At 44.2% G+C, this 25,181-nt stretch overlaps 2 protein-coding genes across 2 annotated transcripts in view; one reads left to right on the top strand and one right to left on the bottom strand.

Annotated features, from left to right (window-relative positions):
* Nucleotides 1-18,706, bottom strand: part of LOC308672629 (protein NLRC5-like) — a gene marked incomplete at its 3' end in the record, with an annotated part of 43,138 nt that extends 24,432 nt beyond the window's left edge. Inside the window, exons 1-9 of the mRNA XM_081335676.1 lie at nt 18,617-18,706; nt 11,188-11,342; nt 10,193-10,520; nt 9,264-9,316; nt 7,975-8,123; nt 4,077-5,813; nt 3,701-3,784; nt 2,762-2,845; nt 2,580-2,663 (exon numbers count right to left, since the gene is read on the bottom strand). Of these exons, the coding sequence (XP_081191802.1) occupies nt 2,580-2,663; nt 2,762-2,845; nt 3,701-3,784; nt 4,077-5,813; nt 7,975-8,123; nt 9,264-9,316; nt 10,193-10,520; nt 11,188-11,196 (2,528 nt within the window). The 5' untranslated portion in view covers nt 11,197-11,342; nt 18,617-18,706. The remainder of the gene's footprint in view (nt 1-2,579; nt 2,664-2,761; nt 2,846-3,700; nt 3,785-4,076; nt 5,814-7,974; nt 8,124-9,263; nt 9,317-10,192; nt 10,521-11,187; nt 11,343-18,616) is intronic.
* PLLP (plasmolipin) overlaps nt 1-25,181 on the top strand; it is a 286,192-nt gene that overhangs the window by 220,712 nt on the left and 40,299 nt on the right. The gene's annotated exons all lie outside the window — the stretch shown is intronic.

The following is a 25,181-nucleotide window of genomic DNA, read 5'->3' as shown; positions in this document are numbered from 1 at the left end:
CTGAGCATTACTTGTATAACTTCAGTCATTATCTGTCCATTTATAGGTACTGTGTTACCTTTTTTGAAAATATCTCTCTGTTTTAAGCAAAAATCAATTAAAATGCACACAGACATACACAAATGCCAAAAAACATCAGGGGTGTCAAACTGCCGGCCCACGGGCTGGACGTGTCATCCGGAAGCCGCACCCATCCTATTGCCGGCAATGGCAAAACCGTCCCGATACATTGCACGACGTCGCGAGTTTGACATGTCTGCCATAGCTAGTTCAACTGAGACCCGCAATTATAATTTCAAAATAACCCCCCAAATCACTGGGATTTAAATTAATCCTAAATCCTAATTTCTTCCATTTGGGTCTAGACCTCTGTCCCATTAAAACTTCTTTCCATTGTCAGTCTGCCCTATGTTGCAATTTCTATCTTTTGGACTTCTTTACACAATTAACTACGGCCATTTTTTCTTTAAAACTAATTAGTTTCAAAAATTACTGTGAAGCAAAATAATAGAATAGCAGAGTTGGAAGGGACCTTGGAGGTTTTCTAGTCCAGTTACCTGGTCAAGCAGGTGACTACCCCAGGGGTAGGCAACCTCGGCTCTTTTATGACTCGTGGACTTCAACTCCCAGAATTCCTGAGCCAGCCATGCTGGCTCAGGAATTCTGGTAGTTGAAGTCCACGAGTCATAAAAGAGCCGAGGTTGCCTACCCCTGCTCTACCCTATTCTGGACAAATGGCTGTTCTTCAAAATCTCCAGTGTTGGAGGCAAGCCAGAAATTTCTCCTTAGTTCTAGGTTGCTTCTCTCTTCGGATAGTTTCCATCCATTGCTTCTTGTCCTGCCTTCAGGTGCTTTGGAGAATAGGACCCCCTCCTCTTTGTGTCAGCCCCTCAAGTATTGGAACGCTGCAACCACGTCACCCCTAATCCTTAAAAAATCAGTTTCTCACCTAGGTTCCTTTGGAGAGACGTTGGCAAGGGAGATTATTAATATGCTCTTCCTGGAAATAAGCAGTGGAAAAATAATATATGAGTTTAGTTTTGCTACCCCGTCCAACAAAACAGCTTCGTAGAATAGTATTAATGAGAGTTGCCCACAAGTCCAGCAATCTGCTATTTACCTAATAGTCAAGAGATAAAGAAGATCTTGTTTTAAGACAGGGGGAAAAAAGAATTCTAGTATCATTTTCGTCTTGCAATCTTTAACAGTTGGTACCTTATTTGAAGGCTGGAAACTTTTGGACAATTTGCAGCTGCTCTGCTAAAGGCCAGCACGGTGCCCACGGACATCTTGTTGTGGCTTAAACTGTTTAAAATATAATACATTTAGTGTTACAAAACCATGGCAATTACTTGTTAAGCAGAAAAAGCCATCCACGTTCACCCACGTGCAAAGTTGCAGAGATTAAAATCACAATCCTTTGTTGACCATCCTAGTTTTTTTCTATTTTATGAATCAGACACTTTTATCTTAAATGCAAACTATGGTTTTGCATGGCATCAAGCCACAGTTTGCTGAACTATGTTTTGAGATTGTGTTCATGCATTTCATTAAGCCATGATGTGATAGTTGCTTTTGTTTTAGCTGGTGGACGAGCCCCGTCTTTTATAAACCATTGTTTATGTTTAAAAGGTCTGCTGCCTTGAGCAGGGCGTTGAAGTGGAAGACCTCCGAGGTCCCTTCTATGTTCTACGGCAGAATGAGCTACCTGTTCAGCTAACAATAATTAACCTGAAATCTAAGCAAACTGTGACTAAATGGCACATGGAATTAAAATCTGAATAAACCGTAATAGGCACAGCTGATTCTGCAAAACACTGCACCATTCCAGAGGACCAATATGGTGCAATGATTAAGGTATTGGACTAAGATCAGGGAGAGCAAATACAGTCCAATCAACATACCTCACAGGGTTGTTGTGAGGAAAAACAGGAAGAGTGACTACTGGGATATAAATGTAGTAAGTAAAATATGGGGATATCCACTTATGTAAATATTGCTCAGGAAAAAATATTTATACTGTGTGTGTCGATCAGAAGGTCGGCAGTTTGGCGGGTTGAATCCCGAGTGCCGCGTAACAGAGTGAGCGCCTGTTACTCGTCCCAGCTTCTGCCAACCTAGCAGTTCGAAAGCACGTAAAAATGCAAGTAGAAAAATAGGGACCACTCCGGTGGGAAGGTAACAGCGTTCCGTGCGCCTTTGGCGTCTAGTCATGCCGGCCACATGACCACGGAGACGTCCTCGGACAAGCGCTGGCTCTTCAGCTTTGAAACGGAGATGAGCACCGGCCCCTAGAGTCGGAAACGACTAGCACGCATGTGCGGGGGAACCTTTACCTTTACCTTTATATGTGTATTGATAAAGCTGATTGTCACAAGGCAATTTTAATGACTTGAAAGGTCACGATTTCTCAGAATGGTTGGTCAGACATGAGCTGCTATATTAATAGACTCAGAAGAGGATATAGACATAAAACGTGTTCTGTCAAAGACGGAATATGGCTGGCTGGGGAATTCTGGGAGTTGAAGTCCACACTGCTTAAAGTGCCAAGGTTGAGAAACATTTTGTACTATACTTACTCCATTCTCTTTAACTTTTCCATGGTGGGAAATATTTCTACCAACTTGATCATGTCCTGCTCCTTCAACCTGTTGTCCTGCAAACTGGAATATAGCAACTGATTAAAATATTAAGGTCTCTGATTCATGGTCAGGCATTCCACTGCTTTACCCTTTTCCCTAAATGAAAAGGTTTAAATTACTTTATTTCTTCCAGCTGGTGACAGATAGGAAAAACTCGAATGAGATCTTCAAATCCTGGGCTTCTAAGATTTCCACCAGATAGCCTGAAAATGAAAAGTGGCATTGTTGTAATAGAGACTAAATTCCACTTTCCCACAAAGTATACAAAAAAACTTGATTCTGTAATTTTGACGGACTGCAATACCATACTGCATATGAAGTCATGGCTTGTTTTAATCATGGTTTTTGGAATTAGCCACAGGACTTTATTGCATACATGTCACATAATATAAGCGTGTCTTTTCTCTGCTGAGAATTAGGAGAAGGAGAGAATTCCTAAGCTGAAATTGATATTGTGCCTAGTTCTCAAGACTCGGCTTCCATAGATTATAAGAAGTAATGACTAGATATTGACCTTATATTTCACACAAAGCACAGGTATACAGGTAGCCTTGACTTATGACCATTTGTTTGGCAACTATTCAAAGTTACAACAGCATTGAAAAAAGTGACAACTGATCTTCCCACCTATGACTGTCACAGCATCTCTTCATTTTGAATTTTAATCATATAACTGAAGAGATGCTCTGACAGTCTTAAGTGGGAAAGCAAATTGTCACTTTTTTCAGTGTTGTTGTAACTTTGAATAGTCGTTAAACAAATGGTCATAAGTCAAGGCTACCTGTATACCTGTGCTTTGTGTGAAGTAAGGTCAATATTTAGTCATTACTTCTTATAATCTATGGAAGCCGAGTCTGAGAACTAGGCACAATATCAACTTTAGCTTATGAATTCTCTCCTCCTAGTTCTCAGCAGAGAAAAGACACAGTTATACTATGTGACATATATGCAATAAAGTCCTGTGGCTAATTCCAAAAACCAAGATTAAAACAAGCCATGACTTCATATGCAGTACGGTATTACAGTATGGTATAATGTGACCTTAGAGAGATGCTTACTTAAATGTTGTCAGGTGTTTGATCTTAGGCAAGGTTTTGGAAAGGGCTCCTGCAAACTCACTTCCATATTGCCTGTTCTTGAAGCTACAAACAAAAAAAAGCAGAAGGCGGATGTGATTAACAAGCCACCAGTCTTATTCACAGAATCACAGAATTATACGGCTGGAAGGGACCTTGGTGGTCTTCAAGGTGGGAATCTTGCAAGATAAGTGGTCTTCAATTCTTTTGGGCTTAGGAAGACCTGTTGCATGGTATCTGCCTAATGACACTTGCAAATGAAAAGATTGCCACAATCCTATTTTATGCACACACAAATATACTGTATAAAGACCCTTATCTTCTGAGTTTGATGGTTAAGTTGGCCTTCGTCTCTCACCTCAAGCTCTGTATATTTTCACAACTGCCCCAGATGTCCAAATAGTCCTGTTCCAGGGGGCACCCAACAAAATCCAAGCACACGCCATGAGGACTTCCATTGATGAGAAAGGCTAAAGTCACCATGTCAAAGGGCATCAGCCCAACGTTTCTGAACTGATATTTGAAATTTAACTCTTTTGCAGTGTGCTGTGCTAAGCTGATGTCTTGTGTCTCGTACACACAGTGGCACAACTCTACTATCCTGGGTCCTGTTAAATTAGCAACCGCGAGTTTCTGCAATATCTCCTTGATGATACTTTGCCGTTCCTGAATCCAGACCTCGTTTCGCCCAGCTAAGGAACAAAGGAATTGTCTAGACTCTTGAGATGAAAGGCCAGACAAGAAGATATGGTAGTTCTCTGCAAAGGGCAATCTTGTTTCTTTCTTCAGAATCCACTTTGATCTCAAGGAGAAGTTCTCCTTCAATATCTTGCAATCTACTGATGGGCTTGCCATCAGGAAGAGAGCTGCAAAGAATTCTTGAAAGCTAAAATGAGCAAATGTATAACCCATTTGTACAGGGTCCTTGCCCATTTTAACCTCAGATGCCAAAAGAAGACCAAAGTGACAAAAAAAATGTTTCACGTGTTCTGGGACCTCTCCAGCATCAAAAACTCTTTTCTTCTCCTCAAGGCCCCTGAAGGCCAACTCACACAGATCTGCAAGGGTTGCTTGATATTGACCCATGTCCATTTCATTCAAAGTTCTCCCACCCTGATGTTTGCAGATGAAGGTCTGGAGCATTGTGGTGTAAAACTGGGTCCTGGTTTGAGGAAGCTGGACATTCTCTGCGTCTTCAAGGAACAAATGTTTGAGGCAAGTGCAGATAATGTGACACATCACAGGAATGTAACACATGCTCAAGAGTTTGCCATTGTCGTTCAGAAGAGCGAGGGCTTGCTCTTTCTGCAAAGGCTCTTGGAAAAAATAGCTGACATATTCCTCAACTTTGTCACGGTGGAATCCCCAGACTTCTGCTAGCAGAATGGTACCCTTGTCTAATTCTGCAGGGAGTAGCTTTAGCCGGCTTGTGATCAACACTGTGCAGCCTGTCAAGAGTTCTCCGTGGCAAAGATCAGCCACAAGTTCAGAGACAGAACGAGGCATGAGAAGATCCGAGAAGGAAGTGAAAGGAGTGGGTGGGAGGTGAATGTTCTCCACAAACTCATCCAGACCATCCAAAATGACCAAGGTCTGTTGGGCATTCTCCAGGAGGAATTGAAACACTGTGTCAGGGTGATCTGGTTGGAGGAAATATTCAAACAAGAGTTCTTGGAGAGTTAGTTTTCTCTTGGTGATGAGGTTCAGCTGCTTGAACTCAAAGAAGAACATCAATTTGAACTGAGGAAGGGCTCCCTCGGCCCACTGCTGACAGATCTGATGAACAAAGCATGTTTTTCCCATTCCAGCCTTGCCCAAAAGCAGAACAACCTGGGTGATGCCCATCTGGACACTTTGGAAGAGCTCGGACAAGTTCACCATTGGGTTGCCGTGGTCCTTGAATTCGTGTGGGGACATTGGTTCCTCTTTGATCTTCTCAGTTCCCACCTTCAACTTGGATGCTTTGCTTTGATGGATGACGAGGTTGACAAACCTTTGGCTGAAAGCCAATGGCTCATCTTTTGTTTCTGCTGCCTCTGCAGAGCGGTTAATTCCAAACTTTCTAAACACCAAGCTGAGGATGTGTTGACGGTATCTTTCAGCAGCATCTGGGAAAGACATTTCAGGTATAACCTGATGGCAATATTTATACAGGTAAAAGGCAATAATTGTCCCCAAACATCAACTTCAGTATTCTGCAATGCACTTTCCACAAGAATCTTGGAGGGCTGATATAAAAACAAATCCATATGAGCTGAGATTGCCCTTGTAGACAAAAGGGATATTGAAACTACAGCTCACGTCCTACTATACTGTACCTTCTATAGCGGGGGTCTTCAAACTTGGCCCTTTTATGACTTGTGGACTTCAACTCCCAGAATTCCTCAGCCAGGCATAATTCTGGGAGCTGAAGTCCACAAGTCATAAAAGGGCCAAGTTTGAACACCCCTGTTCTGTAGGTAGTCCTTGACTTACAACAGTTCCTTTATTCACCGTTCAAAGTTACAATGGCACTAAAATCCCCTGACTTATGACCATTTGATGCACCTTACATTTAAAACTCCCTTTTTATGACCCAGAGAGAGAGAGAGAGAGAGAGAGAACGAGAGAGAGAGAGATGCTACATCAGTGCGCTCTGAAAAAAAAACCTTTTGTCTTCAAATCCAAAGGGCTGCACTGCTGTTTTGGGTAATCACAGTATACAGGTAGTCCTTGACTTATTCATTTAGCCATTTTTGAAGTTAGAACAACATTGAAACTCAAAGATGCTTTTTCAAGAGGCAACTGGGCTTTCTTGTTTTTCTTTGAAGACATTTCACTTCTCATCCAAGAAGCTTCTTCCGCTCTGACTGGATGGTGGAGAATGGAAGGTTTGAAAGAGGGGTCAAAGAGGCCATCTATGTCAAAATTGAACAGCCCTCTATCAACAGAGGGGGAGGGATACAACATTCTCTATCTCCAGTCTACAAGACAGTCCCTTCAGCAGTTCCAAGAAGGCTCCACACCCATTTGCACCACTCAGGTGACCCTGAGGACAAAGATATGCCTCCAAGTGGCCTCAACAACTCTCTAAAAGAATGCAAATGACCAGCTGTCTGCAAGGGGTATAAATCCTTCCATTCCCCACCATCCAGTCAGAGCTGAAGAAGCTTCTTGGAAGAGAAGCAAAACATCTTCAAAGGAAAAACAAAGAAGTCCAGTTGCCCCGTGGAAAAGCATCTTTGGGACAACTATGATCTGGATGACTGAGGATCTCCAAAAACAACATCGAAAGCGGTGATTTACAACTGGTCCCTCCATCCTGTCACAGCATCCCTTGACCACATGATCAAAATTCGGGCGCTTGGCAGCCAATATGTATTTATGACCGTTGCAGCATCCCAAGGTTATGTGATTGCCATTTGTGACTTTCCCAGCTGGCTTCCAACAAGTCAGTAGGGGAAGATGGACTTGCTTAACGACCATGTAATTCACTTAAAAAGTGCAGTAATTTATTTAACAACTGAGCTGAAACAGGCCATAAAATCAGCCAGTGACTCTATTAACAACTGCCTTGCTTAGCAACAGAAATCCTGGACCCAATTGTAGCCGTACGTCACGGGCTACGTGTACAGTTAAAGCAACCTGAAATTAAGAGTGCTGGTAAAGCTTCTTCAAAATAATCTTGGGAATTGTAGTTTGAGTCAGTTTTTTTTAAAGGAGGGTATTTCAAATTATTCCAGAACTAAAAGGTAAAGGTAAAGGTTCCCCCACACATGCGTGCTAGTCGTTTCCGACTCTAGGGGCCGGTGCTCATGTCCGTTTCAAAGCCGAAGAGCCAGCGCTTGTCCGAGGACGTCTCCGTGGTCATGTGGCCGGCATGACTAGACGCCAAAGGCGCACGGAACGCTGTTACCTTCCCATCGTAGTGGTCCCTATTTTTCTACTTGCATTTTTACGTGCTTTCGAAGTGCTAGGTTGGCAGAAGCTGGGACGAGTAACAGGTGCTCACTCTGTTACACGGCACTCGGGATTCGACCCTCCAAACTGCCGACCTTCTGACCGACAAGCTCAGTGTCTTAACCCACTGAGCCACCGCGTCCCAGATTCCAGAACTAGACAGTGGCAATTAATGGACTCACTGAAAGAACTTCTTTGCATTAAGAAAGGGCGCAGAGGCTCCCTAAGCCCTAGATTCCCAAACGGTTACAGATGCGGATGCTCAAAAGGAGCTTCTTTTTCTTCCTCAACTGGTCACTCACAGCTTTTGGACTTACAAAAAGAAAGAAGGAATAAGAGGGTTGGACCCTAACCTACCGAGCCGTTTCTGCTTTGATTCTTTCCCATTGTTGTTGGAGAAATTGCTGAATGGACGGCGTCTTTCAAGCTCTGCAAAATGGGAGGTGGGAAAAAGGGGGAGGGAGAGAGGAACAAAAAGAAAAGAAGAAACAGGGGTGATATGATAGCAGTGTTCCAGTATTTGAGGGGCTGCCACGAAGAAGAGGAGGGGGTTATGTTATCCACCAAAGCATCTGAGGGCAGGATGAGAAACAATGGTTGGAAACAGATCAAAGAGAGAAGCAGCCTGGAATTAAGGAGAAACTTCCTGACAGTGAGGGACAATTAACCAGTGGAACAGCTTGCCTCCAGAAATCGTGGGTGCTCCATCACTGGAGATTTTAAAAAAGAAGCTGGACAGTCACCTGTCTGAGATGGTATAGGTCCTCCTACCGGATCAGGGGGCTGGACTAGAAGACCTCCAAGGTCCCTTCCAGCTCTATTCCATTCTAATGCTCCTTCATAGGGCAATTTTGCGTATCAATACATCAGAGGCATTGACCCAGGGGAATAAAGGTCTTCTGATCAAGTGAAAAAGCTGGACGTTGTTCATGTGGTGATGGACATTATCTTGATTTTTTTGGCCTCCCCTGGCAATGCAGGGAGTCCTCGACTTGCAACAATTCATTTAGTGACCATTCAACATTACCACAGCACTGAGAAAAGTGACTTATGACCGTTGCAGTATCCCCGTGGTCACGTGATCAAAATTTGGACACATGCCAAATGGCATACATTTTATGACGGTCGCAAATCATGGGACGGGTCATGGGATCCCCTTTTGCGACCTTCTGAGAAGCTAAGCCAATGGGGAAGCCAGATTCCCTTAACAACCGGGTTCCTAAGTTAACAACCACAAGTGATTCACTTAACAGCTGCATTACTAACTTAACAAGTGCAGTGATTCACTTAATATCTGTGGCAAGAAAAGTTGTAAAAGGAGGGGAATTTCACTTAACAAGTATCTCACTTAGCAACAGAAATTTTGTGGTCGTATGTTGAGGATTACCTGCATCAACATTAAATCTGACGTTAATGTCAGTATAAGGTTGCTTCAATTCCACAATTAATGCTAAGTATGTCATTGATAAAGAATTGCAGAATGCATCGATTTATAATACAAGAAAGGCTTTGATCGTGAAGCTTAATAGTTAACTCTAAATTAACACTGTACTGTTATTTATAAAACTGAAAAGAGAGAGAAAAAAAGAATAATAAATGACCTTACTTCTCGAAGTTGATGGGAAGCAACTTTTCTGGTGATCTTGTCCTTCAGATACACTGCCTAGAATAATCAAGAAAAAAGAGGTTAATCTTGCATCGGAGACCCCTTAGGTGTTTTCCAAAAACAAAACGTGCTCATATAGCCAGATAAAACAATACTCAAAAGGTAAGGGATCTTCTTGAAAGGATCTGTGGGGGGGGGGGTCCTTTGGTTACCCAAAGGATGTTTTATGATCAATTCCACCTTTTCTAATGGTCATTTTGGAGCTGTAACAGGCAACGCCATACAGCTATCATGTATGTATGTGTATGTATATATATATATACAGGCCCCGTGGTGCATTGCGCCATGGCACGAGCAAGCTACAGCCCCGGCGTGATGTGCCACATGGTGTCCGGCTGCAAGTGGCCACAAAAAAACTCAGACAGCGGCGCAACAGGTGTCAGAATGTGGGAGGCCTGGCTGCAGCGGTCCTAAAGTAAGCATATACTTTATTAGGCACATGCATAAAAATCATTTTCAGGATAGGTCTCATTTGCGGGGAAACATGGTAGTCCTTGACTTATCATTGGCCATTTAGTGACCATTTAAAGTTCTGGTCCTCCCACTTACAACCATTACAGCATCCCCACGGTCGCGTGATCCAGATTCAGGCGTTTGGCAACCAACGTGGATTTACGACCGTTGCAGCAACTCAGGCTTGTGGGATTGCCACTCGTGACCTTCCCACATTGCTTCCAACAAAGTCAATGGGGAAGCCTTAACAACCATGTTACTAACTTAACCACTGCAGTGATTCACTTAACAACGGTGGCAAGAAAGGATGTGAAACAGGGTAAAATTCACTTAACAACTGTCCTGCTTAGCAAGGAAACGTTGGACGCCATTGTCGTTGTAAGTCGAGGACCACCTGCATCTATCCCCGGAGCTACAGGACTTGGCGTGACTCAACCATCCTTCACCTTCTTGAGAGACGCTCATCAGTATGATCTCAAGCTCCATGGGGAGGCTGCATTCGAAACAGACGCTCTGGATGAACTTTCTGAAGACCTCGGGATTGGCGTCCACATCTCTTAAGACCATGTCCAGGATCAGCAAACGCTTCGTCTTGAGGTCTGGCACCCTGTCGACAAAACTCAGATCGTCCTGAGACAGAAGCATCTCAGCTTTCTTCAGCACCCACTCTGAATGGTCGCTTAGGAAGTCTACTAGCTGTGGCCAAACTCTTCTGAGGACGCTTCGGCGTTTTGCACCATCCATCTGGAAGACACAGAAATTGGAGAAGACTAAAGGAAGCCCCCAGATCTTCGCTGACAAATGGTGCCGACAAATGCCGCTCTGGATTAACCTTTAAGCCAGGGTTTCCCAACTTTTCAACCTGGCTTCCAACAAGCAAAGTCTGGACTTCAACGGTTGCTGGGGAATTCTGGGACTTGAAGGCCATACGTCTTAAGCTGGCCAGGTTGGGAAACACTGCACTAAGCAAAATAAGGCCAGCTTAAGGCACCAAGAGCAGCAGGCACAACTTGTTTAACAACCCAGCCTGTATTTATGACGGTTGCAGCGTCCCAGGGTCACGTGATCGCCATTTGCTACTTTACCAGCTGGCTTCCCACAAGCAAAGTCAACGAGGGAAGATAGGTTTACTCTAATGGTTGCATGATTCACTTAACAACTGCAGTGATTCACTGAACAACCATGGCAAAAAGGTTGCAAAATTGGGCACGGCTTACTTATCAGCCAACCCGCTTAGCAACTGAAAGCCTTGACCCAATCATGGTTCTAAGTTGAGGACTCCGTTGTCCCTTTTTTTTAGTGCCAGAAACTTCTAACAGTCACTAAACAAATGGTTGGAAGTCAAGGACGAATTGCATCTCATCCAGCTGGCACCTTTTACAGACCATCCCAGCCAACTATCCCTTCTTACCACCATCATCTTGCAAATTCCTCTGTCTTCAGCTGTGTTGTCTCTGCAACTCTCCAGAAGTGTCAAGGGGTGGGCTCCATGTTTTCTGTACGTTTTGGGGGCCTCCCAGGCCCCCTTGGTTACTTCCAGAAGATCATCTCGCTGGAGGCCATCTCCTGCAGGATCAAATAAAGGGCATTTTAATCCCAGCATTCCAGCAATGTGGTCCTTTCAAACTGCAGTGCAAACCGCCTACCCTAGTCTGATGCCATCCAGATGTTGAGGTTAGGAACCTCTGGACTGGGGGATGTTAGGAGCTGCTTTCCCACCATCTCTGCAGAGCACCGATTTGGGGAGGCTGACTTTAAGACCGGTGGTGGCACAGTGGTTAGTATGCAGTTAGGCAGGCTAATTCTGCTGACTGCCAGCTGCCAGCACTTCAGCAGTTCGATCCTCACTGGCTCAAGGTTGACTCAGCCTTCTGTCCTTTCAAGGTCGGTAAAATGAGGACCCAAATTGTTGGGAGTGCAATATGCTGACTCTGTAAATGACTCAGAATGCTATAAAACACTATGAAGCTGTATATAAGTCTAAGTGCTATTGATATTCCCATCCATCCCTCCATCCCTCCATCCCTCCATCCCTCCATGATGCGCAGTGGTTAGAATGCAGCATTTCAGGCTGACTCCCTGCTCACTGCCAGCAGTTCGATCCTGACTGGCTCAAGGTTGACTCAACGTTCCATCCTTCTGAGGTCGGTAAAATGAGGACCCAGATTGTTGGGGGCAATTATGCCCACTCTGTAAACCGATTAAAGAGGGCTGTAAAAGGACTATGAAGCAGTATATAAAACTAAGTACTACTGTATTGCTATTAAACCAGGAGGCTGATTGACAGCAAAGAGGAACTCAACACTTACAGTATGTAAGATTAAAAATCAGAGAGAAAAACAAATTAAGGCAGCAGTCACTGAGGGATCGATATACCCAGATTGTGAAATGCAGAATGTGGGAAGGATGAGACCCCGAGGGCCTGCCGTATTAACTTATTAGCAAGATACAGGTAGCCCTTGACTTACAACAGTTCAGTTAGTGGCACTGAAAATGACTTATGACCATTTTTCACACTTATGACCATTGCACTATCTCCATGGCCATGTGATTAAAAATTCAAACTTGACAACTGACTCATATTTATGACGGTCACAGTACCTTGGGATCATATGATTAAGTTTCGGGACCTTCTGTCATGCGAAGTCAATGGGGAAGCCAGATTCACAACTTAACAATTGTGTTACTAACTTAATGACTGCAGTGATTCACTTAATAACTGGGGCATAAAATGGGGCAAAACTCACTTAACAAATGTCTCACTCAACAACAGAAATTTTGGGCCCAATTGTGGTCATAAACCAAAGACTACCTGTATTATGGGTTTTTGCAAGTGAGGCATGAATTACCTTTAAAAAAATTACTAGCTCAGGGTTGAAATGCAGGGCCGTTGATGCTCTCTGAGCTTGATGGATTTCTTGTAGACATTTCATTACCAGACTAGGTAACATCATCCATTTACTCCATCTTAATTACTCTGTTTGTGCTTTTGCTGAAATTAGCAGTCAGCACCACCTGCTTTGACATCTGTTAGCAAAGGGCTGAGGGCCTTTACTACAAATGCTTCATATATAAGAGGTGGCAGGATGTGGGTTTGTGGCTGAGTAATTTTGCAACTGGGTTTGTTACTGGAACAAGTAATGTGGCGTTTAGCTTAAGTTGTGGTCAAGAACGTTTTGATGTTGGATACGCTGTGCACCATTGGAGTTCCAACAGATACACTTTTTTACACTACGTCTTTATATAGTTTTCTAACTTTAAAAAAAGGATATTTTTTAATTATTATTTTTTATTACAGAAATACCTATTCCTGTTACGTGCACTTTTGGAATTGATAATGTGATGCATTGTGGGGCTATATGTTTTATTCAGAGTAAGAGATTATATTATACAGTTGCAAGAAAAAGTATGTGTACCCTTTGGGATTATGTGGTTTTTTGCATGAATTGGCCATAAAATGCGCTCTAAACGTCATGTAAGTCACAACAATAGAAAAACACAGTCTGCTTAAAATAATACTACACAAACATTAGCTGTTGTCATGTTTTAATTGAAGATAAGATGGAAACATTCACAGTGCAGGGTGGAAAAAGTATGTGAACCTTTGGACTTAATAACTGGTTGACCCTCCTTTGGCAGCAATAACGTCAACCAAACATTTCCTGTAGTTGCAGATCAGACCTGCACAACGATCTGGAGTAATTTTGGACCACTCCTCTTCACAAAACTGTTTCAGTGTAGCAATATTCTTGGGATGTCTGATGTGAATCGCTCTCTTAAGGTCATGCCACAGCATTTCAATCGGGTTGAGGTCAGGACTCTGACTGGGCCACTCCAGAAGGCGTATTCTGTTCTGTTGAAGCCATTGTTTTGTTGAATTACTTGTATGCTTTGGGTCATTGTCCTGTTGCATCACCCATCCTCTGCGGAGCTTCAGTTGGCGGACAGATGGTTGTACGTTTTCCTGCAAAATGTCCTGATAAACTCTGGAATTCATTTTCCCATCAATGACAACAATCCGTCCAGGCCCTGAGGCAGCAAAGCAGCCCCAAACCATGATGCTCCCTCCGCCATGTTTTACAGTGGGGATGAGGTTTTGATGTTGGTGTGCTGTGCCATTTTTTCTCCACACATAGTGTTGTGTGTTTTTCCCAAACGACTCAATTTTGGTTTCATCTGTCCCCGTTTGAAGTTTGCAAAAGAGCACCTGGATGTTCCACAGCACTACTGGCAAAATATACTGTTTCCATCTTATCTTCAATTAAAACATGACAACAGCTAATGTTTGTGTAGTATTATTTTAAGCAGACTGTGTTTTTCTATTGTTGTGACTTACATGACATTTAGAGCGCATTTTATGGCCAATTCATACAAAAAACCACATAATCCCAAAGGGTTCACATACTTTTTCTTGCAACTGTATATCGCTGCTGCTGTTATTTGATGATTTGGTATGCATATCTTTACACTTTTAGCTTTATATCTTTTTCTTTGGTTAAAGAGCCATGGTGGCACAGTGGTTAGAATGCAGTACTGCAGGAAACTTCTGCTGACTGCCGGCTGCCAGCACTTCGGCAGTTCGATCCTCACCGGCTCAAGGTTGACTCAACCTTCCATCCTTCCGAGGTCAGTAAAATGAGGATCCAGATTGTTGGGGGCAAAATGCTGACTCGGTAAACTGTTTAGAGAAGGTGTAAAGAGCTATGAAGCGGTATATAAGTGTAAGTCTAAGTGCAATTGCTAGTGCTAAACTAAAGCGAGAATGTGGACGTGGACCTGGGGACCCCTGACCTACCACTAAGGGAAAATTTCCTGACAGTGAGAACAATTAATCAATGGCATAGCTTGACTCCTGGGGTTCTGAGGTTTTCAAGAAGAGATTGGGCAGCCATTTGTCCAGGATGGTCTCCAATCTTTCTGGCTTTGTGGACCAGCGAGAAGGGGGAGAAAAGGGAACGGTTCCACGCGAATGGCGGGTCAATGTACACACAAGGGTGCAGCTCCATTTGCGCGAGTGGTGGGCACACACACCACCACTGGCACAAATGGAGCTGCACATGCACTCACCCAACGCTTCTGAACAGGCTGCAGCCCGGTTGTTGGGGACCTCTGGTATAAGGACTCCTGCCTTGGGCAGAGGGTTAGAATAGAAGACCTCCAAGGTCCCTTCCAGTCTTTTATTATTCTACGAGTTAATCACAGCCGCACAACATGAATTTGCATCGCACATACTCAGGGCAGATACGTAGGCTTCAAAAAGCAAAAATGTTTGGAAGACGTTAGATGACACTAACTGTATGCTGGATCTCTTTTTTTTTAATTGTTGTGGCTGTAATATTTGAAAACAAAGGTCTCAAAACGAAAGCAGCGGGACTGGAATTCCCCAACCTCAAGGCCGTGAGGGCCTAGTTGGAATGCCAAGATCAAATGGAAACCTAACTCGAACTTCACTTTCTAGAAATGGGCGACTAGACGGTGCCATCAAGCTTTGTAAATTTAGGTATTTTCCACATGAGAACGGGTTTCTGTTTGCTAGCACAAGAGCAATTATAAAATTATGGAAAAAAAAGAAAGAGAGATAGAAACCAACCTGTGGATTTTGCAAGCTTTGCTCAGTTAATTCATGCACGCCAGGGAGAACTTTCGGCCCCAAAACCTCTAGGGCACCCTTGGCTCTTTTATGACTCGTGGACTTCAACTCCCAGAATCCCTGAGCCAGCCATGCTGAGGGGAAAGGGAGAGGTTTCCAAGCTGAGCCATGTTGGCTCAGGAATTCTGGGAGTTGAAGTCCACCAGTCATAAAAGAGCCAAGGTTGCCTACCCCTGCTCCATGGTGACTTTGGCCCAGTTGCTTTCTATCCACTACCTCACAGGGTTGTTGTTGTTGTTGAATGGAAAATGCAAAGGAAGGAGTGCTTGGAATACTGCGTTGCCTTCCTGAACCAAATGTGGAATATCATCAAACAAGCAAATGGATCACTGTGGAACATGCTCTCCATCCCATTTCAAAGCTTTTTCATAGCTTCAGCAGCCGCCCCTTGGCTCTAGGGCAAGCGTTTATTTAATTACTTTCCTCAGCTATTTTACTTAAATAAACTTGCAGGGGCATTGTTAGAGGAGAAATTTAAGAATGATACAGTAATTTCTTCGGAAATCAGTTAATTATTGAATACATTCTACAAACCCTTCTCCCCAGACGGGTTGGTTCAGTAAGTGTGTCTGTTTGTGTATATCCCACCTTCGTTATTTTTACAAATAACCCAAGGTGACAGACATATCCAACACGTCTTCCTCCTCCTATTTTCCCCACAACAACAACCCTGTGAGGTGGGCTGGGCTGAGAAAGAAAGACTGGCCCGAAGTTACCCAGCTGGCTTTAACCCAAATGTTGTAAAAACACATTGGTTGCCAAGTGCCCAAATTTTTCGGAAGGGAAGGGAAAAAAGGAGGGAAAGAGGAAAAAAGGGAAGGGGGATAGAAAGAGAGAGAGAATAATAGAGAGAGGGAAGGAGGGAAAGGAGAAAGGGTAAGAAAGAAAATCCTTATTACGACAAATCTATACGAGCACATCCAGCACACACTTAACCGCAGCCCAAACTGAGCTTAACAGTTACAGACAGTCCTCGACTTACAACAGTCCATTTAGCGATAGTTTGAAGCACTAAAAAAATGGGCCTTATGACCATTTTTCACACTTATGACCATTGCAACATCTCCATGTCCAAAAAATCCAGACGCTTGACTGTTTACCAACTTAACAACCGCAGCAAGAACAGCTGTAAAACGGGGGGGGGGAGGGATTCACTTAACAAATGTCTCGTTTAGCAACAGAAAGTTTGGGCTCAGCTGAGGTCGTAAGTCGAGGACTACCTCCTAATACTTCCAAACAAGAGGAAGAAGGTTAGTTTCTTCATTTACTCACTTTCTGCAGATTAAACAAGCAGGCCTATCAAACGACAGCTTAGATTCCCTCCTTACCTTTGAAAACCACCCGTGGGACTTTAGCCCCATTTCCCTCCCCGCAGTCTCCTTCCTGGTCCTCCCCCACAATTTCTACTCCGATTTTCTTGGGGTTATCAGATAAGCTGAGCAGGCCAAGGAGGACACGAACAATTTAAAAGAAGGAGGCATGTGGCAAAAATTAAAACTATTTAACTTCCTTGGCATCTGCCACAAAAATCACAGCAAAAAGCAAGTATTTAGGCCTACACGTATAAAAATTACCCTACTTTTTCCAGCACCAGAAAGACTGGATTTTTTTTTCAGTTGCATTATTTTTTTTCTAAGGAGGTCATGTGCTAGTAATAGTATAGAATCAACAACCACACACTTTTCAAATTTCGCCAGAGAAATTACGATAAATTATATGATCTCCAGACTCCGGTGACTGTAGCTTTGAAGGGGCTGGATTAAAGCTGATGGATAGAAATCAGGAAATAAATTAAAATAACGTAATTCTAGGCTCTCAAGTCTGTCGACAAATGAAGGAAAGAAAGCAGCAGACAATTAACAAGGTCACACAATACAGGAGGGCTTGACTGACTACAGTTGTGAAAACAGTCCAAAATAGAATAAAAAAAACACCCTGAAATTACTCAAAAGCCAGAACAATATTTGTTTTTAAGGCTATGCTTGCCCAACGGGAGGAATAGTTCTCCTTTTGCCAGACATCTGGGTATTCTTTTCGTAATGCTTTCACTTTTTTCGCCTTCCCGCCATCTTTTTCCTTGCAGATCAATTGCTCTCAGACAATTCTGCACGGCTTGCTGACCCCATACCGCCCTCCAACCTGGATCTATTCTAGGCCCACAAGTAAATCGGCCCAAGTAGTAAAAAAGCAAGCAGAGAACATCCGCGGGGAGAGGTCGAAAGATCGAAATGGCATCCACGACTGCAGGATTAAAGCCTTGCATTTTTATTTTATTTCTTTATTTTATTTTTCGCTGGCCAAGAAGGGCAGAGCTTTGATTCCACAAATTGTGGCCATTTTCACTTGCCTGCCTGCCTGCCCCACCCGACTCCCAGGTTTTGATTTGCATAGGAAAGCAGTCAAAGCAAAGAGCCTTGGTGGAGCAGTGGGCTAATGCCTCCTTAAGTAACACCAGCTGCCTGCAATTAGTGCAGGTTCGAGTCCCACCAGGCTCAAGGTTGACTCAGCCTTCCATCCTTCCGGGGTAGGTAAAATGAGGACCCAGATTGTTGGGGGCAATAAGCTGACTTTGTAATAATGCCGCTTGGGGTGTGTGTGAAAGCCCTAACAAGCAGGCACATACATAGAATGAAGGCTACTGCTAAGCTTGTAAGCCGCCCTGAGTCTTCGGAGAAGGGCGGGATATAAATGGAATTCAAATAAAAATAAAAAATAAATAAAGCAAAGCAGAAGCCCTGAAAGAAAGAAATGCTGGATATTCCAAATTACATTGACCGGAGGCAGCTTCCCCACAGGTGCCCGCTAGCAATTCTCTTTGCAGGTGTGTAACCCCTTGCTTGGACGAATGCTGAAACAAGCTTTTTATTTCACACACACACACACACACACACACACACACACACACACACACACACACACACACACACACACACCCATCTCCAACCCCATCAGACAAGACAGACCAGGCTCCTCTTCCATAACTCTCTGCCGGCTAGGTTAGAGCGCAGGGTAGGCGCGCGAAGCCGAGGATCCGGCAGCGCGCAGGCAAGAGCGCCCCCTGCCGGCCGCCGAATCCTCCCGCTGCAGCGCGTCCTGCCAGCCCAGAGCGCAAAAGCGCCCGCCGGGCGACCCAGGCGCGAGAAGGGGGACCCCGCGGGCGCTTCTCGCCCACCCACGCACCCCGAACTACCTTCGGCGCGGCTGCAGCCCAGCTCGGCTCTGCTCCGGCCGCCGCCAGGCGCGAGACGCCAGGCGCTCTGCCCCGTCGGGAAATGCCCAGCCGCCGGAGCCCCGGTGCGAAAGTGAAAGCTCTACTTTGGCATCGGCGCCGGGTCTACAAAAGAGGCAGCGCTTTTCTGGGAAACCATGTGCTTTCCTCCGAGCCAGCCGCAGCGGGCAGGAGCACGGGACGAGGGAGGGACGGTCGCTCAGATCAGCTCGAATCTGGAGAGGAAAGAGAGAGAGAGTGATAGAGATGATAGACAGATAATAAAGGTGAATAGAGATGACGAGAGAGAGAGAGAGAGAGAGAGAGAGAGAGAGAGAGAGAGAGAGAGAGAGAGAGAGAGAGAGAGAGAGAGAGAGAGAGAGAGAGAGAGAGAGAGATGATAGATAGATGATTTATTTTTATTTTTATTTTTTATTTTAATTCCATTTATATCCCGCCCTTCTCCGAAGACTCAGGGCGGCTTACAAGCTTAGCAATAGCCTTCATTCTATGTAGATGCCTGCTTATTAGGGCTTTCGCCCGCCCCCCCCAAGCGGCATTATTACAAAGTCAGCTTAATTGCCCCCAACAATCTGGGTCCTCATTTTACCTACCTGGGAAGGATGGAAAGCTGAGTCAACCTTGAGCCTGGTGGGACTCGAACCTGCACTAATTGCAGGCAGCTGGTAATAGTAAATATAAATGATAGTAGAGAGACATGATAGGGTGTGGGTGTGGGTGTGAGAGAGAGAGGGTGAAAGAGATGATTTTAAGAAGAGACTGGTCAGCCATTTGTCCGAAATGGTATAGGGTTTCCTGCCTGAGCAGGGGGTTGGACTAGATGACCTCCAAGATCCCTTCCAACATCATCATCATCATCATTATTATTATTATTATTATTGATATTATTATTATTGATATTATTATTATTATTATTTATTAATTATTATTATTATTAATTATTATTATTATTATTAAAAACTTTTATTCATTAAACATGAACCTCAGTCAACTGAACACTCAAACTGACTGGCACTAATGGTTGACACGGGTTGCTGCCAGCATCCTAGGTATCAACCAGGTATCTTCTTAAAATGTAAGATGTTCCGAGTAGCACAGTTTTTTGTAGCTTTGCTGGAGTTTTTAAATTAAAAAGGTAAAGGTTCCCCCGCACATGCGTGCTAGTCGTTTCCGACTCTAGGGGCCGGTGCTCATCTCTGTTTCAAAGCCAAAGAGCCAGCGCTTGTCCGAGGACGTCTCCGTGGTCATGTGGCCGGCATGACTAGACGCCAAAGGCGTACGGAATGCTGTTACCTTCCCACCGGAGTGGTCCCTATTTTTCTACTTGCATTTTTACGTGCTTTCGAACTGCTAGGTGGGCAGAAGCTGGGACGAGTAACAGGCACTCACTCTGCTACGCCACACTCGGGATTCGACCCGCCAAACTGCCGATCTTCTGATTGACAAGCTCAGCGTCCTAACCCACTGAGCCACCGCGTTCCATTTTTAAATTATATTATTATTATTATTATTATTATTATTATTATTATTATTATTATTATTATTATATAAAACTTTTATTCATTAAACATGAAATTCAGTCAACTGAACACTCAAACTGACTGGCACTAATGGTTGACACGGGTTGCGGCCACCATCCTAGGTATCAACCAGGTACCTCCTTAAAATGTAAGATGTTCCGAGTAGCGCAGTTTTTTTGTAGCTTTGCTGGAGTTATTGCAGGAAGCTGCAATTTCTTGATGTATTCTGCAAAGTTTTTGAACATAGTTCCCATTTCCCCGATGACAGTGGGTATTACTGTTACACATTTCATCCATAATCGCAGTTTCGATGGCCAGGTTGCGGTATTTTGTAATTTTTTCCAGTTCATCTTCATCATTATTATGATTATTGATCATAGATTAGATAGATAGATAGATAGATAGATAGATAGATAGATAGATAGATAGATAGATAGATAGATAGATAGATAGATAGATAGATAGATAGATAGATAGATAGTGCATGATAGACAGAGAGAGAGAAGATGAGACACAGTTAGATGAGACCATCAGCCTTATCTAGCACCATACTTCTGCTCTGAGGGCTGGACCCCCTATGCCTGTCTCATAGTAAGGATCTCCAAACAGGGCAACTGTAAGACTTATAGACTTCAACTCCCAGAATTCCACAGCCAGCCACAATTCTGGGGAATTCTGAATGATGCTGAGTGGGGAATTCTGGGAGTTGAAGTCCACAAGTCTTCAAAGTCGCCAAGCTTAGAGACCCGTTTCTCATAGGATTGGAAGTGGCCTTGGAGACCATCAAGTCCTAAAACTAAATAAAGAGAATCTAACTGCTAAAGATTTACTTCTTTAATTTACTTTATTTAACATTTATGTAATTCACATTTATTAAATTAAATGTGAAAGATTATTTATAAAAATAAAGGCAGAGTAAAAAAAAAAGAACCATGTTAAAAAAAGGAGCCAATGAGGCACATCTGTGGACTTCTGAAGGAGATATAACGAACTGAAGACGGGTTTAAGAACAATACTGTTTTTTCTCTTACGACTTCCAGCATCTCCATTTTTTTTCCCATGTGTGATTTTTCCCCTGAGTTATATTTCTAGCTATCTGTTCATTAGCATTTTGCCATAGGGCAGGGGTCAGCAACCTGAAACAGTGAAAGAGCCAATCGGAACTGGTTCCCTCACAAACGCAAAAACTGGGAGCCGCAAAAAAGGTGTGCGCATGCACATACATGCGCGCATGCGCAGAACAGGGTTTGACTGAAGAGTGGAGCCAAGGTGAGATATGCACATACCCTGCATATTTGAATTAATTGGTTTTTTGGACTGCACATGGCAAAGGACTGGGAGCCGCAGGAGATGGCTGAAAGAGCCGCATGCGGCTCCGGAGGCGCGGGTTGCAAACCTGTGCCATAGGGGAATTAAAGCATCAACCACGTTAACTTGTAAGGGTAAAATAATATATGGTGGACTTAAAATGGCAATTTCTCTCTCACCTCTTGTGCAACTCATAGCTGAATCACGCCATCCAGATTTATTAGAGCAGGGGTGTCAAACTCAATTTCACTGAGGGCCACATCAGCATTGCGGTTGCCCTCAAGGAGCCGGGTGGGTATGGCCAGGGTGGGCGTGGCCTACTGGGTGGGCATGGCTAGAGTGCATATGGCCTACTGGGTGGGCGTGGCCAGCTCTACATCATTTGCATCAAGGGTGCCTATGGGGGCCTGGGCAGGAGTGGGACAGATCTGAGGGTCTCTGGCAGGAGGAGGGTCTCTGGGCCAGGGCCAAGGCAGAGGGGGCCGTTCCCTCACTGTTTCCAGGATGGCTTCGCGGGCCGCATGAAACCACTTCGCGGGCCAGATCCGTCCCCGGGCCTTGTGTTTGACATGTCTGTATTAGAGAATACGCCTAGGTATGTATGAAAGGTAGTTTCTGGCTTTGTTTTGACATGTCACCTGTCAGCAAGGAAAACAACTCCTCAGCAAGAACTTCATAACCGCACATTTTAGCTGGTTGTGTACCCACTCCCCTGCAAATTAGAAATTTATATATTTATTTCACAGTCTTAGGTAGCCACCCACCTTACACCGAGCTCTGTGGATTGTGTGGAGCAAAGAAAGACATGGGAGGATAGCCATGCACACAATCTTACAGAATTACAGGATAGGGCTGGAAGGGAACTTGGAGGTCTTCTAGCCCAACCCTCTGCTCAAGACAAGAGACCTTATACCACCATGGTCCAATGGTTGTCCAGTCCATTTTTGAAAAAGCTCCAGTGATGGAACACCCACAATTTCTGGAGGTAAGCCATTCCATTGATTAATTGTTCTCACTGTCGGGAAATTTCTCCTTAATTCTAGGTTGGTTTTCTCTTTGATAAGTTTCCATTTCTTGCTTCTTCTCTTGCCCTCAGGCACTTTGGAGATTAGATTGACTCCCTCTTCCCTTTGCCAGCTCCTCAAATATTGGATGACTGCTACCAGATCACCCATAGTCCTTCTGTTCTGTTAGACTAGACCAGGGGTAGGGAACCTTGACCCTTTTATGACTCGTGGACTTCAACTCCCAGAATTCATGAGCCAGCCATGCTGAGGGGAAAGGGAGAGATTTCCAAGCTGAGCTATGCTGGCTCAGGAATTCTGGGAGTTGAAGTCCACAAATCATAGAGATGCCAAGGTTGGTCTAGACCAGGGGTAGGCAACCTTGGCCCTTTTATGACTCGTGGACTCCCAGAATTCCTGAGCCAGCATAGGGAACTATGGCCCCTTCATGATTTGTGGACTTCAACTCCCAGAATTCCTGAGCCAGCCATGCTGAGGGGAAAGGGAGAGGTTTCCAAGCTGAGCCATGCTGGCTCAGGAATTCTGGGAGTTGAAGTCCATGAGTCATAAAAAAGCCAAGGTTACCTACCCCTGGACTAGACATAATCAGCATCTTGAAACCCGTATAAAACGATTGAGCGGAACCACAGAAATGGTGGTTCAGACAGCCTAATCAGAGGCAAGCTGGAAGATACTTGGAAGAAATCCAGACGAGGAGGCACAGGGGCTGCCACAACTTTGCAGTTAGTGGGATCCCAACGTCTCCCCTTGACTAAAAATGACAAATCAAGAGAAACTTGCCGGCAGCCCAGTTTGAAATCACTTGCAGAGCTCATGTCATGAGAATGACAGAAAGAAGAGGGTGCTTTGTCTAAATTGAAACATTTCCCACTGGCGCCATTTCGGAGTTGCACAAATGCGAAATTGGGCAAGAAGCCACCTCTTGTGTCCTTCCTCTCTTGGTCTCTGTTGAAAGCTGGAGAGATGTTGATTTCGACAAGAGGGAGGCGGTGCTAATGGGGTGTGAGAGGAAGAAGAATGGTGCTACGGAAGAGTGAAACCTGGGAAGGAGGAACAGCTGGGGTGGAGGCCACCTAGTGGTTAGAGGTGTGTCTGTGTATGTAAGGAGCTGCCCACATCACTCAGCAACTCCTAACACACTGGCCACCTCTGCAAAAGGCCACCTGACCTGGTCTCCAAGATAAAGGATGGCGAAGCTTTATAAGACCTTACAAGGGTTGAAGCTGGGTTGGTTGAATTGGGGGGAAAAGCTATTTTTATTCCAAAGCAAGCAGAGAAGGCATCAAACTGGTTAAATCTTGGATTGGGGACAAACACAGGCACCATGTAGCAATAGCACTTAGGCTAATATACCGCTTCACAGTGCTTTCCAGCCCTCTCTTAAGTGGTTTACAGAGTCAGCCTATGGCCTCCAATAACCTGGGTCCTCATTTGACTGACCTTGAAAGGATGGAAGGCTGAGTGAATCTTGAGCCGGTCAGGATCGAACTCCTGGCAGTGGGCAGAGTCAGCCTGCAATGCTGCATTCTGAACACTGCGCCACCACGGCTCGTAATGATGCATAAACCAGGATGCGTCTGCCAGCATCTTTTCCAGCTGACAAATTTTATTAAACAGCATAAGTTCTCTTGAGCTGCAGCTCACTTCATCACATCCATGAGCTGAGTTACAGCAATGTTTTTCAGCATTTTTAAGATGTGTGGATTTCAACTCCCAGAACCCCCCCCCCCGATTAAAAATATGAATTGGGTGTGTGTTGGTCTATGTGCACCAGTACAGATGACTCCTCAAGTTATGACCATAACTGAGCTCAGGATTTCTGTCGCTAAGCAAGACAGTTGTTAAGTGAATTTTTATTCCATTTTAAGACTTTTCTTGCCACAGTTAAGTGAAACACTACAGTTGTTAAGTTAGTAACATGGTTGTTAAGTGAATCTGGCTTCCCCATTGACTGCTCATCAATAGGTCGCAAAAGGGGATGACGTGACTCCGGGACACAGCAACCATCGTAAATACGAGTCAGTTGCCAAGTGGCTGAATTTCTATCAGGTTACCAGGGGGACGCTGCAATGGTCGTAAGTGTGAAAAATGGTCACCTGTTTTCAAAGTGCCGTTGTAATTTTGAGTGGTCCCTAAATGAATTGATGTAAGTCAAGAACTACTTGTATTTCAAGCGGAGACTACCCACTGCTCCAATTTCTCTGATTAAGTCTCTAAACTATATTGCTGAGGAATTATGCAAAAGCAGAGAGGAATTATCTGCCCCCTATTTATTTCTGGGGCAACAGCAGTAAGACAGGAGACATCTTGCTCCCAATCTCTTCTCCTTCCTGCTTCCTCCTCCCTCCTACTTGGTTATATTTCAAGCAGAACTGCACCCTGAGAAAATGGTATTTTCTCAGAGCATTTATACCTCATTTGTCTTATTTCTTCAGAGGAAACCATATTTCTGATGGAGGAGGAAGAGGAAGTTCTCAGGGCCACATACAAGAATATCAAGTACTCAGGCCATTAAATAATCAAGTAACACAACTATTAAAATTAACATTATTTAACCTGACCACTGAATTAATGCAGAAGGTCATCCACGAACTCACTGGGAGTTAAGACTTGACTTGCAGAAAAATTGTCATTGTGGTGATACTTTAAAAAAAAAAAGCATAACCAACTCCA

This window comes from Vipera berus, assembly GCF_964194415.1.
Source record: "Vipera berus genome assembly, chromosome: 10".
In the NCBI taxonomy this organism is placed as follows: Eukaryota; Metazoa; Chordata; class Lepidosauria; order Squamata; family Viperidae; genus Vipera; species Vipera berus.
The sequence above is the reverse complement of the archived record's forward strand: the minus strand, read 5'-3'. Positions and strand labels throughout refer to the sequence as shown.